This window comes from Notechis scutatus, chromosome 1, assembly GCF_049901735.1.
Source record: "Notechis scutatus isolate UNSWTSFEM ecotype Mainland chromosome 1, rNotScu1.2, whole genome shotgun sequence".
Taxonomy (NCBI): domain Eukaryota; kingdom Metazoa; phylum Chordata; class Lepidosauria; order Squamata; family Elapidae; genus Notechis; species Notechis scutatus.
This window is the reverse complement of record NC_142009.1, coordinates 338,448,749-338,463,239: the sequence shown is the minus strand read 5'-3', so window position 1 is coordinate 338,463,239 and position 14,491 is coordinate 338,448,749. Positions and strand designations below refer to the sequence as shown.

At 42.1% G+C, this 14,491-nt stretch overlaps 1 protein-coding gene across 1 annotated transcript in view; it reads left to right on the top strand.

Annotated features, from left to right (window-relative positions):
* The first annotated feature begins 4,246 nt into the window (after window positions 1-4,246).
* Window positions 4,247-14,491, top strand: part of LOC148133597 (vomeronasal type-2 receptor 26-like) — a 37,079-nt gene continuing 26,834 nt past the window's right edge. The window contains exons 1-3 of the mRNA XM_087966468.1: window positions 4,247-4,470; window positions 7,221-7,275; window positions 7,391-7,512. Coding sequence (XP_087822594.1) covers window positions 4,247-4,470; window positions 7,221-7,275; window positions 7,391-7,512 — 401 coding nt within the window. The remainder of the gene's footprint in view (window positions 4,471-7,220; window positions 7,276-7,390; window positions 7,513-14,491) is intronic.

Genomic DNA, 14,491 nt, shown 5'->3' with positions numbered 1-14,491 from the left:
AGATAATAAGTATAAGTGTATACATAGTTGTGAATACATGAAATGGGTACATATAAGAAAAATAAAAGAATAAGAGAAACAATAGGACAGGGACGGTAGGCACGATGGTGCGCTTATGCACGCCCCCTACAGACCTCTTAGGAAAGGGGTGAGGTCAATAGTAGACAGTCTAAGGTTAAAGTTTTTGGGGTTTGGGGAAGAGACTATAGAGTCGGGTAGAGTATTCCAGACATTGACCACTCTATTGCTGAAGTCGTATTTCCTGCAATCAAGTTTGGTGCGGTTTACTTTGAGTTTGTATCTATTGTGTGCTCTTGTGTTGTTATGGTTGACAGGTAGGACATTGCAATGTATGATTTTATATACCATGCTTAAGTCCGACCGAAGACGGCGTAATTCAAGGTTTTCTAGTTTTAGAATTTCAAGTCTGGTGGCATAAGGTATTCTACAACGAGTAGAAGAGTGGAGAACTCTTCTTGTGAAATATTTCTGGACTTTCTCAATTGTGCTAATATCAGATACGTAATGAGGGTTCCAGACTGATGAACTGTATTCGAGTATTGGTCTAGCAAATGTTTTGTATGCTCTGGTTAGTAGTGTAATATTACCAGAGAAAAAACTTCAGTAGGATTAGGTTAACAACTCTTAATGCCTTTTGGCTATGTAGTTGCAGTGGGCTCTAGCACTTAGATCATTAGAGGTGAGTATTCCAAGGTCCTTTACAGAGCTTGGGTCATCAACAAGATCTTGACTATTCAGCTTGTATTTTATTTTCTGAATTTTTTTGCCAATATGTAAGACAGAGCATTTATTTGTTGAGATTTGAAGTTGCCATTTGTTTGACCATTCAGATACATAGTCAAGATCTTTTTGTAAGGTAGCAGTATTGTCTGTGGTATTGAACAGCTTTACATCATCAGCGAAGAGAACGCAATTGCTCTTAATATGATCACAGAGGTCGTTTATGTAGAGTATGAAGAGAGTTGGTCCTAGAACACTGCCCTGGGGGACACCACTATTGACAGGTACTGGATTTGGTAGACCGCTCCCGATTTTGACCATTTGTTGTCTGTTTGACAGGAATGCTTCTATCCAGTTATTCAGTTGTCTAGAGATACCATAGGATTTTATTTTTAGGAGTAGTTTGTCGTGTACCACTGAATCAAAGGCTTTACAGAAGTCTATGTAGATTGCATCAATTGCTTTGCCCTGGTCGAGTTGTATCGTCCATATGTTTTTGCAGTGTAAGAGTTGCAGATTACAGGATAGTTTTTTTCTGAAACGAAATTGTTTATTGGAGAGTAGGTTGTTTGACTCTAAGTGGAGGATGATGGATTGGTTAATAATTGATTCCATGACTTTACAGGTGACGCAGCATAAGGAGATTGGCCTGTAATTTTCAACTAGGCTTGGGTCTCCCTTTTTGAAGATGGGGATGACTGTGGCTTGTGACCATAGGTTAGGCAAGGAGCTGGTCCTGAAAGATTTTTCAAAGATTATGCTTAGAGGTTTGGCTATGGCAGTGGATAGCTTTCTTAAGAAGTAGGCACATATTCCATCCGGTCCAATAGATAGAGATGGTTTTAGATTACGTAGTGATTTTTCGACATTATCTTCTGTGAAATCGATATGTATTAGATCATTGTTGTTATCTGTGGTACGGCTAGGAAATACTGGGCATGATCCATTGCTGTTTACAAATACTGAGCCGAAGAATGTGTTAAAGATGTTGGCTTTAATAGTGTCGTCGTTGCAGTCTTTACCATCAGGTCCTATCAAGGGAGGGATGGACCTTGAGTCTTTTAGTTTGTTGTTTACAAAATTGTAAAAAGCTCGGGTGGAATTGGTGCTTAGAAGGTTTTCCTCTTGTTTAATGTGATAATTGGTGCATTCAGTCTTTATCTGGTGGCATAAATTTTTGTATCGGTTTTTGAAATTGGCAACGTGACCAGATTTGTTTTTCCGCCAGAGTGATCTCTTTTTGGATTGAAGTTTCCTTATTGATATGGGTAATCTGCTTTTTTGTTTTGTTTTGGGAGTTGTTGTTGGAACATATAGTTTGATGACTCTTTTGACTTCAAGTAAAAATATGTTATAATGGTCTTCAACGGTATTGCATCCAGTGAATAGAGTTTGCCAATCAAGGGATGAGAGATCGTTGTCTATAAGATCATAGTTACCTTTTTTGAAGTTACAATAGGGGATTACATCATTGTGGTGATTTTTGTGTGGATGTATGTTGAGACAAAAGTCGATCATATTGTGGTCACTACTGGAAAAGGGTTCTTTAGTTTGTATTCCGTAAATTAGGTTCAAACTGTTGCAGAAGATGAGATCGAGGCAGTTGTTTAGTCTAGTGTTGTTGATTACTAGTTGTTCCAGTCCCAGATTTGTAATAGCATTATAGAAGGTTGTGTGTATGATTTCAGTTGTACAATCATTTAGGGTCCAGTTAATATGAGGTAGATTGAAATCACCAAGAAGGATAAAAGGGTATGGGCAGGATGCAGCCCATGTTAGTAATGTATTTAGCTTGTTTACATGTTCGATGTCATAATCAGGTGCTCTGTAACATAGTAAGAATCGAATTGTGATATTTGAGGATAGTTCACAGATGATGGTTTCAGGAAGGGCAAGCTCCTGGGTAACTTGGATATTTTTTAGATGTAAGGATTTTTTATAGAGTATAGCAACACCACCTCCTCGACGATTTTCACGATCTGATCTGTAAACATGATAGTCTCTTACTGTGGTAATGGAGTCGGGGAGAGATGCATTGAGCCATGTTTCACAGACAAATATAATGTCGAAGTTAGCCATATTTAGGAGGAAGAGAAATTCAGGTATTTTATTCACGAGGCTTCTTGCATTAAGGCCGGCAGTAGTTGGAATTGAGGTAGTTGGGGGCGTGCGTGCCTAGTCTTGGGTGATGGTGGATGGGTTGAGGTAGGGTTGTGGTTGAGGGTAAAAGCTGACTATTGGGTTGCGTGGCTTACTTTTGATACAGTCAGCATGGTAGTCAATGTACAGGTCCTTCTCTCCATTGTCTAGATGGTTTTTGAGTTCGATGCGGAGTACACGGGAGCAGGCACGTTGCTGTATGGTTAGGTCAGGGCGGCAATGGAGGTTCTTATGGTTGATGTTGGTTTTGGCGAGTGAGTTTATAGTATAAATGAATTTACGTTTGCTTGATTCATTTTTGCAAATGACCCTGCACAAGCGTGGGGCCTACAGAGCCGTCTCTATTTTTGAGCTCACGGTCAATGCGGAAATGTCAAGTATTTCATCAGTGGAGATGGTTGATGCTTGATAATTTCTGATGATGTTTCGGACAGTTGTGATGTCATCATTGACATTGATGTCTTCTAGACCAAATAAGATGGCGTTTGGACGTTTCCGTTCACGCTCAACGGCTTCTCTGATGAGGATTGGGATATCAATATTTGTCTGGGTTGTGTTTATTTGTGGATTGGGTTTTGGATTGGATTGTGGTTGATTGGTAGAGATGTGGTTTGTAGCTATTGGATGTTCAGGTTTTTGCGTTGTGTCTTTTTTTTCAAGGTTGGATATTCTTTCTTTTACGGCGTCCAGGGATGCTACTATGATGTTGAGGGATGTTTTAATGGTTTCGATGGTAGGGGATGTTTCAATGGTTTCGATGGTATCAACTCTTTCAGACAGATCCAGTTTGGGTCTGCATGATTTGCAGAAATATGGAAACTCATTGGATGATTTTAGGTATTGAATCATCTGCTCAGGTAATCCCAAGCAGTCATGATGAGTGTATTTTTTGCACAGAGAACATTTGATGGAGTTTTCATTATCCTTTAGATTTTTGTAGCATTTAAGGCATGTGCAGGAGTCTTGTGGTTCATTGGTGGGGATCATCTTCTCTTTAGGTTGTGGTTTGACGTAGGATTTTCTTTTTGTGTTAGAATATCCCCTGCCCCAACCATCAAGATCTGCAGTGCTGCCTCATCCATGTGAGTCTCAGAGTGTCCCTGGGAGGAATGAATGGGAACACATAAGAGGTGCACATTGTGTTTTATCTTATAACCTAGTAAAAAATGTTAAACTGAAAAAAAAGTGTGTTTATTATTTCAAGGAGGGAGTTTTCTTATTTTGTTCCTTATTTTATTTAGTTTAATTTTAAGTTATTGTTTTAAAGGATTGGGTTCGATATCAGTGCTTCTATACATATACAATGTATTTGGCTTTATAAAATTTCTTTTTTGTTGAAATAGCCATGTTTAAATCCTCCCACCCATCAAGATCTGCAGTGCTGCCTCATCAATGTGAGGCTCAGAGTTTCCCTCAGAGGAATGAATGGGAACGCATAGGAGGTGCACACATAGGAGGTGGAGAGAGCATGGAAGCCAATGGTGTCTTGCAGGAGCTGCAACCCAATGGACCCCACTGGGTCTCTGCAGCCCATGCTGTGCAGGTGGGCCCAAGCACAGGGACTGCCAGGTCGGCCCTCCAAGCAGCAGGCAGAGATAGAGGCATGGGAGTAAGGCAGGTGATTAGGCCTGCTGAATGAGTGGCCGCCCACTCACCTGCCCACACTGTCCCACCATCTGCTTTTTCTTGCCCATGGCCATCTCAGCTGGGACAGGGCAAGTGGCTGTGTGGCCCCCTTGCAGACCAAATTTCATGCCACCCTCCATGCATCTGCTTCCACTTGTTACTGTTGCTGCCACCACAGGACTCAGCCAGTGCTGTCCAAACCTGTTCCTCATCAGACACATGGGATTAGCCTCCCACCCACTGCCCCAACCGCAATGGCCCCACTTTATGGGAAAGGCAGGGAGACCCATCCCCAGGAGTCCCGTCCCTACTCTGCCTCACCGGAGCCCAGCCCCAGAGCTGACCCACATGCCCTATACCAGCGTACCTCGGAACCCCACAGCCAGGCCACCCCCACCTCACCTCCTGCCTCATCTTCAAGCAGGGGCACCAACAGTAGCAGCCCCTACAGTAGGAGTCCTGCTGTCCCCCAACCCTCCCCCCATCCCAGGATGCCCAGACTGGGCAAGGAGAGTGACCCAGCAGCAGCAGCCAGGAGGGGGAGGAGGAGGCAAGTGGCCCCAGGGAAGTGGGGTTGGGCTGTGGAGTCCGTTGACACCCTGTGTGGCCTAAGAACATCAATGAGGCTCCTCCGGTGGATCAGCAGGTCCCACCCCACAACATGAGGGACCACATCCAACCTGGCCATGCTCACCCAGACACCCATGCTCCCCCTGGCTCCCCTGTGGGCAACAAAAATCCTGATCTGGCCCTCAATGAAATGGAGTTTGACAGCCCTGCTTTAGCTCATGTTGAGTCAGATTCATCCCTCATGTTCTGCAGAGGTCAAGAGGATTGCATCCCATCAAGGCCTCAGTAGCTTTCCTATTCCAGGAAGTAATTGAGGCCTCAGAAGGAGCATGCAGCAGAGCCTGGGGTATAATCCCCAGTTCCCTTTGGAACCCCATCAGTCACTAAGAGTTCACTGGCCTCCCTGCATTGAGGGGCAGCATAAAAGTCACCAGGCCATGATCTGGCCAGGACAAAAGGGAACATGGTAGCTCCTCCTCAGATCACGTTGGAATTGGTCTGTTTTGAGTTGAGCCAAGAAGGATGGAGGCCATGTTGAAATGCCTCTAAGGCCTGTCCCAGGGATGGCAAATGAACATTGCTAAAGAGCATGAGTCTGGAGAACCCTAGAGTCAACTATGAAATGCCCTCCAGAAGCTCAGACACGGAGGTTGCCATGCAGCAAGAAAGTTTGTTTGTTTGTTTGTTTGTTTGATTATTTATTTATTGGTCAAACATGTAGAAGATAACAAGAATAAGTGTGAACATAACCAAGAACAAAGGAAATAAATACAGATAAATGGGGACAGTAAGACAGGAAAAGCAGGTACGCTACTGCGTTTATGCATGCCCTCTTTAAGGACGTCTTAGGAATACTGATGCAGTACAATAGAAAGGATCCCAACTGGTACTGTGAATGAATCTTCAAGAAAGTAATTTCAGACCCGGCAATTTGGGGAGCAGCACCACAAAAGTCCAAAAGAAACACCCAGATGACAATTTCTACCCTTCAGCTGCAGCAACAGAAATTTGCAAGTCGTACAAAAAAAATTGCAGTTAATATCCTGAGATGCTTCCTCAAATTCCATTTCTGCCTTGTGCTACCATTCCAAAAAAGCACTCATATTATCTGACCAAACTAGGGCATAAGCCAAAATCAATCTTGTGTGCAGGGGTCATTTCCATGCAGGTCAACTACACAACTTCCACCATGACTCCATCTGCTCTGTGAATTAGAAGAAGAGACACAAACATGTTTTCCATTCTGTTGCATGAAGAGAAGCTGTTGCCAAGGGGATAGGACAGTGGTTTTCCCTGCAATTATCAGAACAACAGACATTCTTCATGTATTCCCTGTGCATTTCTAGGCACAAAGATCTTCCAGGATAAAACTTACTTTAAAAAATACACCTGAGTTCATATTGTTTCCTAAATTCGTAGACTTTTTTTCAGAAATACTTCTAGTCTTTCGTACTTTCCTGGTGTAATTCACATTTTGTGCATTCCTAAAAAAAAACAGCAAGCCCTTCAAAAAGTTCTAAGCATTCTCTTCATCAGGAAGATGATAAACAACAAAAATGGAGAGCGAAGCTATGCTGCCCTAGTGAAGAAGTCAAATTATAATATGAATATCACCAGTAACTTGTGGTAGAAAATTCAAATAAAATTTCAACACTTTCATGTCTTCAGGAGTTACAAAAATCCCTGTCAGTTTTGGAATCAGCATTGCCCATGAATAATGGCCTTCAGTAAATTTATGACATGACCCCCATTGGAGTCCTGTGCTCAGCAATCTTTACCTCACCTGAAGAAGCTTCTCCAAGACAGACCTTAAATAATTATGGTGAAAAGGGAGCAGTTGGAAAGGATTTCAGCCACTGCAGCAAAGTGAATATGGCAGGGATGATAGAGAATACAAAACAGTCCATGATGGAAAGGATTATCTCCTTTCTCACAAAGTCATCCAAGATTAGCCAAGGAAAATCCTTTGGGGAAAAAACCGAAACCCAATGAAATTTGGGAATTTCTGCCCCCAAAAGTCCCCAAAAAAAGTCCCCCAAAAAAGTCCCCCCAAAAATTGAAGCAAATGCTAAATCCATGCACAAGCTTTCCTATAATGTTCCCTGATGTTTTTCTCACTACAGTCTCAGCCCCAGTAACTACCAGCAGTTCCTTGCATTGATGTTTGCTGTCTCCCAGGTCAGTAAGGATTTTATTTTGCTCCCCAACATAACCCTTGGCTTCAATAACTATGGCCATTTCCAGAGGGAGATATTTATTTCCTTAAACAGCCTCTCCATTCTCTCCTCACTAGGCCAAGTGGTTCAAGGTTACAAATGTCACCAGCAGGACAGTCTGCTCTCTGTCATTGGTGGTCTCAGTGCCAAGTCCTCAAGACAGATGGCCTCCATCTTCAGCAACTTTAAGGTCCCACAGGTAAGAGAGCTCTCTTGGATACAGTATGGAATAGACAAAGATCAAAAGCACATACGGAAGCCAAGATGAAACTAAAAGTAGTTTTTTGTTGAGGGGTGGGCATATAATGAGCTTGTGACTCTTACATTACTCTTTATTAAAGGGAAGCCATCTTTTTAGTGTCATTTATTCTCTGTATCAGGTTGTTGGTTTTTTCTCTTTTCTTCCGACATACCTCAACCAATAAAAATGGCTAAGAAGGGAAGATGATTAAGTTTGCCAGTCAAAGAGAATCAGTCTGACTGTGAGGGCCATCAACCACACAGTGGTCTATACTAAAGTCAAACTTTAGTTTAACATCAAACTTTATTTTGTCTTTGAAAAAAGAATCTCAACAATTTTCCAAATTGTTGGAAGTGTAGACAAAAACAAGGTACCTTCTTTCATTCTTGATGGACATGCTCCAAAGTGATAAAATACTGGAAAATGATACAAACGTGGTTAGAAGAGTTAACTAAAAACAAAATTGATTTTGTCCCAGAATTATTCCTCTTAGGAATAATAAAAAAACGATAATAGAAAGATAAAATATCTTATATTACATATATTAACAGCAGCAAGAATTTCATATACTCAGTACTGGAAGGAATACTACATACCACCTGAAGGCATAATAATAATAATAATAATAATAATAATAATAATAATAATAATAATAATAATAATAATAATAATAATAATAATAATAATAATAATAATAATAATAATAATAATAATAAAAATAATAAAAATAATAAAAATAAAATAATAATAATAATAATAATAATAATAATAATAATAATAATAATAATAATAATAATAATAATAATAATAATAATAATAATAATAATAATAAAAAAAATAGAGTGGAAATGGATAAATTAAATATGGAATTAAAAGGGAAAACAGACACAGAATACAACACAGTATGGGAAACATGGTTTATTTGGGTAGATAATAGATATAAAAATAGAAAATGTAAGTAATGTATATAATAAATAAGAGGGTATGAAAGTATTGTGTATTGCAAGTTCTGATAGGACACATAAATGTATATATAATGTCACAGCGCTGTTTAATAACTATTGGTATTATGTATAAATGGAAAAAAACAATAAAGCATATTTTTTTAAAAAAAGAAGTCATGCTGCCCCATTGCTGGAGTCATTTAAGTAGAGACAGGATAGCGAGTTGTCTAAAACTGTAGAGAGTAAGTTGCTTGAGCAGGGCGTTTGACTAGAAGATCTGTAATATCCCTTCCAATACTGTGATTCTGTTTCTATGACAGCCATAGCATAGAGGAAGATTCAAAGTGGTCCTAATGGGTTCTTGGTCTGAAATTCATCAGAATTTTCTGCATCAAAGGCTAAAATGTTGGACCTCTCTTAATAGTGAAGTGACCAACCAGGTCAGATGCTTCCTTCCACATGGCCCAGTTCAGCAAACCTGGTTCCTGCATTCTGCAGCCTTTCACAATGAGCTAGAGAAAGTCAGTGGAATTTTCCATGGTTCTGATACAAATGAGTTATTTATTTCAAAGATTCATTTATCAGTTAACAAGACCTTGGGCCAAAGGAACTGTTGAAAGGTGCCAAAATGCCTTTCTTTCGAGGATTTGATTTTCCCACTGGGAGAGCTCCAGTGCAAGGATACGGACAACTGCTTGAAAGCTGAATCTTTTTATTTTTCAGGAAGGCGGGCAACAGCGAGAAACCTGTGTTCCTGGGCTAGCTAGCTTCTTATGGTAAGTCCCTTTTTTAAATACCCTTTTCTCCCTTTGTAAGTTGATTTTGTGTGAATGTTTGTATTTGTGCTTAATGTTTCAAATCCTGTTGGAGTTTGTCTTTATTCCCGCCGGAGGGCAAATTCTGCGGGGTGCGGAAGTCAAACTCCGCGGGGTGGCCAGATTGTATTATTGGTTTTCTCTAATCCCTTTTAGCTGTAAGATAGTTTTTCATATTTGTTCTGTGGCAATCTCCTGTCTGTCCCTTTTGTAATTTATATTTTGTGTCTTTTGTCTGTTTGTTTTGCTTATTTGGTATGTCCTGTGTTTGTAAGGGTTTTCTAAATTATCTTTTTGTTTCCTTTTCTTATTTGTCTAGTTTTCTTAATTACTCAGGCTTTTGTCTATAGGGATTCTTTAATACCTTTTTATTTGATTCCTTTTCCTATGTAAGTTTGTTTTATGGCTGACCTTATGTTCCCCTTGGGCTTTTCCTGTTTTTGTGACACTACTGTCTTCGTGAAGTTCCCTTTCCACAGAACTATTGGAAAGTGCATGTGGCCATGTATCACAAGTGGAAATTCCTAAAATTAAATTTAAATTGTAGAAATATTTTTTTTGCGTTTTTGGTGAAATTGGAGTTGGAAACCATGCCCAGTGATAAAGATAAAACTTTGATTTTCAGAGTTAAATATGCCTGATGGCTACCAAGAGGTGGAGTAGCTTCTCAAATATAAACCCAGCTTCTCAAGATGGCCTTTATGTGATGATAGTAGCCATGATGCCTCACTTGTAGCTCTAGCACAAATATACCAATTTCTGAAGGTCTCCTTTTTTTTTCAGATTCTTGTCCATTTGAGCAATGTGCAGTTGAACAACAGGGCTGGAGATGAAGTCTCCTTCTCAGAAGATGGACTGGGATCTGCTCGTTATGATCTTCTCAACTGGGTTCTCCTCCCCAATCAATCTTTTGTCCCCCAAGAAAGTTGGACAAGTAAATCCTGAGGCTCCCCCAGGTCAGGATTTCACTATTAACTCTGATGGAATCATGTGGGCCACAAAGGTGAGCTGCAAGGAAGTACTGTAAGTCCAGGGAAAGATTCATTCTCTTCCTGAGATGCAGAACATCTTTCTAACTTGACAAATAATCAATTGAGTCAGAAATTATGGCAATCATTTGGTGAAAAATCTGCTTTGCATGTAACACATTTGAGGTCTGATTTGTGTCATTCCACAAAGGGTTAGGCTTGGGATTGACTTCTGCTTGAAGCACAGGATGCAATTACAAGAAGCAACAGTGATTTCCATGCACCATTATCACTCGGTTTTATCCTCATGGTTCTTATTTTAGAAATGCTGTGGTTCAGTCACAAGCCTTCTTCTGCATGAGGAAACCCCAGTTCCAATCTCCCACATCCATGGATGTCACTGGCCTGAATCCCTCAGGAGCTGTTCCATATTTCTGATAGACGATGGCAATGTATCTCTTTAGAAGGGAGTCTGGACACAGAAATAGGACTGGGGAAAAGAATGAATCTAGCAGACTGATTGCTTAAGCAATTTCAAATACTTATTTTTTAGATGATCCCCATTGCCAGTTGTGACACAAAGAGATGCCAGGCAGGATTGAGGAGAAGAGTTCCCGAGGGCAAGCAGGTTTGCTGCTACCTGTGTGACACTTGTCCATTTCACCATTTCTAATCAGACAGGTAGACCAGATTTTAAATCTTAATCCTCCAGAATCAAAGGAAGACATTCATTAAATCAATATATTTTTGTTTTTGTGTCATTTTTATAAGATTGACAAGCACTCATATTTTTCAATAGAACCTTTCTATTGATCTAAACTGCCCTGGCCACAGAGGCCACCTTTCCCGATCCTCAGCAAGGATAGTTTGAGGGCACAATTTATCAATCCCCAATTTTCATTTCTGATTCTACTTTCACCTCCAATATTCTTCCACTCTTTCCCTGAGGAAGTTGGGCGTGTGGTCCAAGCTTTAGTTTGATCATTTAAAGTGTTTCTCTTCTGGCATCTCTTTCAAATGCTGAGGAAATACACCTGCCAGAGAAAGTGGAAATCCATCTATTTATGTCTCTTCAATAAAGCAGGAGCGAGGGAGGAACAGATTTGATGTACAAGCAGAGAAGTTAAGGGTATTAGGTTAACAGATAATGTACATGTTCTGAACTGAGCAAGCTCGCTGGCTTGCAATTCTAATAGTTTTCTTTCCACGACAGGTTTGTAAACCTGCACTTCGGATTGGCTCGCTGATAGCTGATCGTGATTGGTCGTTTTTGGCTGATCTGATTGGCTGACAGCGGGTCGCCGCTGATTGGTCGCTCCCAGCACGGCAAACTCAAACCATTGGGTGTTGTGACAGCAGCCAGCTCTATAAAAGGAGCTGCTGCTGCCCAAGTTTTTTCGCTCTGTTCTGAAGTCACTAATAAAGAGTTGGAGTCACTATTTCAATGCCTCGTCTCCGTTCTTGCGCCCACGCTCCCCGACTTAACACTGGCGACAAAGGTGGGATGCGGAGACGTTAGAGCTGACTGATCACCGAACGCTAACAGAGCACGTGGGTGAAAGTGCACCAATAAGCGGCAGAATGACTAGCAGCGCTATACCACCCGCTCCATTTGACCCGGCTAACGAAGACTGGGACTCGTATATGGACAGGTTCCAGATGTTCCTGGAGACCAACAATCTAAAGGATGCTACGCCTGGCAAGAAACGAGCTGTATTCCTGACCCATTGCGGTCCCGCCATTTTTAAGATGGCAAAGGCACTTGCAAAACCAGCAGAAGTCAAGACAATGGACTGGGACAACCTCGCCCCAATCCTCCGGGGCCATTATGCCCCAGCGGTGCTAACACTCATCAGGAGACACGAGTTTTACCAGAGGGACCAACAGGAAAGCGAAAGTGTTGGAGACTTCTTCATCGCGGACCTCAGAAACCTGGGAGGACTCTGTGGCTTCGCAAATCTCGAAGAAGCCATGAGAGGTTGAATTGTCCTGGGTCTAAAAGACCCCACAACCCAGAGCAAGATTATTGCGAAGGGGGACATCGGCATCGCAGATGTCATCGCCGATGCTACTGCAGCAGAAGCAGTCAGGAAGTCAGCAGCTCGAATGCGCCGAGTGAACGCACCACACCGCCAACTCGCCAGTGACACTATGCCCTTTTCTGAGAGGCACACAATGACCACCCACCATGAAGACCTCAAAACCTCATCAGAAAGTGAGGAAGAGGAGGTCAACAGACTCAGGTCAGAACGCGATCAGCGAGACCAGTGGAATCGTAAGCCCTCGCATGAATGCGCCGGATGCGGGGGAAATCACCCGCGATCAGACTGCAAATTCCTAGACGCCCTCTGCCGTTCCTGTGGAAAGAGGGGCCACATTGCAAAAGTCTGCAGAAGCAAGAGAGGGTCCAGCCCAAACCGAAGAGAAAATAATTTCCGGCAGACATCAGGCACCCCACCAGTGAATCGGGACCACCCAAGCAACCCATGGCACCACTACTACAGAAACTGAGCACCAGCCACTTCTACTAGACGAGAAGAGGCGCACCAAACCATCACCATCGGCCATGCTTCATCCCTTGATGCAAGGAAAATCCGAATGAAGGTCACCATAGAGAATCGACCATGTGTTATGGAAGTCGACTCTGGGTCGTCCCTATCAATGGTCTCCTGGAAAACCCTCAGACAGCTGATCCCTGACATCCGTCGCCAGGACCTCAGCACTCAGAAAGTTATATTAAAAGACTACCAAGGAAACAGAATTCCAGTTGCCGGTTCCAGCCACGTCCAAGTCTCCTTCAAAGACCACACGGCAACCCTACCTCTCACCGTCGTCAATAGAGATCGGCCCAGCTTGTTAGGCTTGCAGTGGTTTGCACCGCTAGGAATTGAACTAGCTGGCATCAATCAAACCGAAAGCGATGACTGGGAGGCTGCCCTCGTCCAGGAATTCCAGGACTTTTTTACCGAGAAGCTAGGCAAGTACAAGGGGTCCCCCATATCATTTAATCTCAGCCCCGATATTGCGCCCCTTCGCCTTAAGCCTCGTCGAGTACCCTTTGCACTAAAACCAAAGATTGATGAACAATTGGACAAATTAATAGCCCAGGGCGTGTTGGAACCTGTTAGGGATAACATTGTTTACCCTAACTGGTTTGAGTAAAAATAATAAATAAGGTATCATGGTTTGTTAGTTAAAGTGTGTGTAACTTTAACTGCAGGAATGTAATTAAGGGTGTGGTTGTAAAAGCACTATATAAGAAGCGAGGCAATTGCAGCTCGCTCTCTCTGGCTTGAAGATCCCTAATTACTGGATGGATTGATGACTGCGTTCTTGCTGGAACGGGGAGAGAAAAAGGAGTGTTGATTTTTCTCAACGGAGAGAAGATAAAGATTGGACTGATTTATTGTAAGTGAACTGACATTGGCTATTCAACATGGACTTTGCAAATAGAGTATCCCCGACAAGACTTGACTGAAATTGATATATGACTAATGGACCGTTTATTTGACTATGCTATAATTCTTAAATGGAATAAACTATATTTTTGATAGCACAAGCGTATCTGTATTTTTACTGCGTGTTAAGTAGAAAACTTATCTCACACATTTACCTGTCTTCCTATCTGACTTCACTGCACGTTCTGTTTAGTTTGTTTTCCTTAACACCCGTTGGGGAATCCAGGCTTAACAGAACCGATTGACCACGCCCGATGGGAGACCCCAATTGTAACCCCCATAAAACCTGACGGATCTTTGAGAATTTGTGGGGATTACAAGGCCACCCTAAATCACGCGCTTCAGCAGAGCGCTTACCCCGTGCCTGTAGTCCAACACCTTCTTCACTCCCTTGGGGGCGGGAAAATATTCGCAAAATTGGACCTAGCCCAGGCGTACCAGCAGTTGCCCGTAGATGCAGAGACTGCAGAAGCCCAAACTAAAGTCATGCACAGAGGTGCATTCAAGTGCAATAGACTCCAATTCGGAGTGAGTGTAGCACCGGGCATCTTCCAAAGTCTGATAGAAAGATTGCTACAAGGCATAAAAGGGGTCGTGCCATACTTCGATGATGTCTTGATAGCCGCCCCCACTAGAAGCTTATTAGAAAAACGACTACGAATGGTCCTCCAAAAATTCAAAGACGCGGGCCTGAAGGTCAAGAAGGACAAGTGTCAACTGTGTACTGAGAGGGTTGAATTCCTTGGGTACCT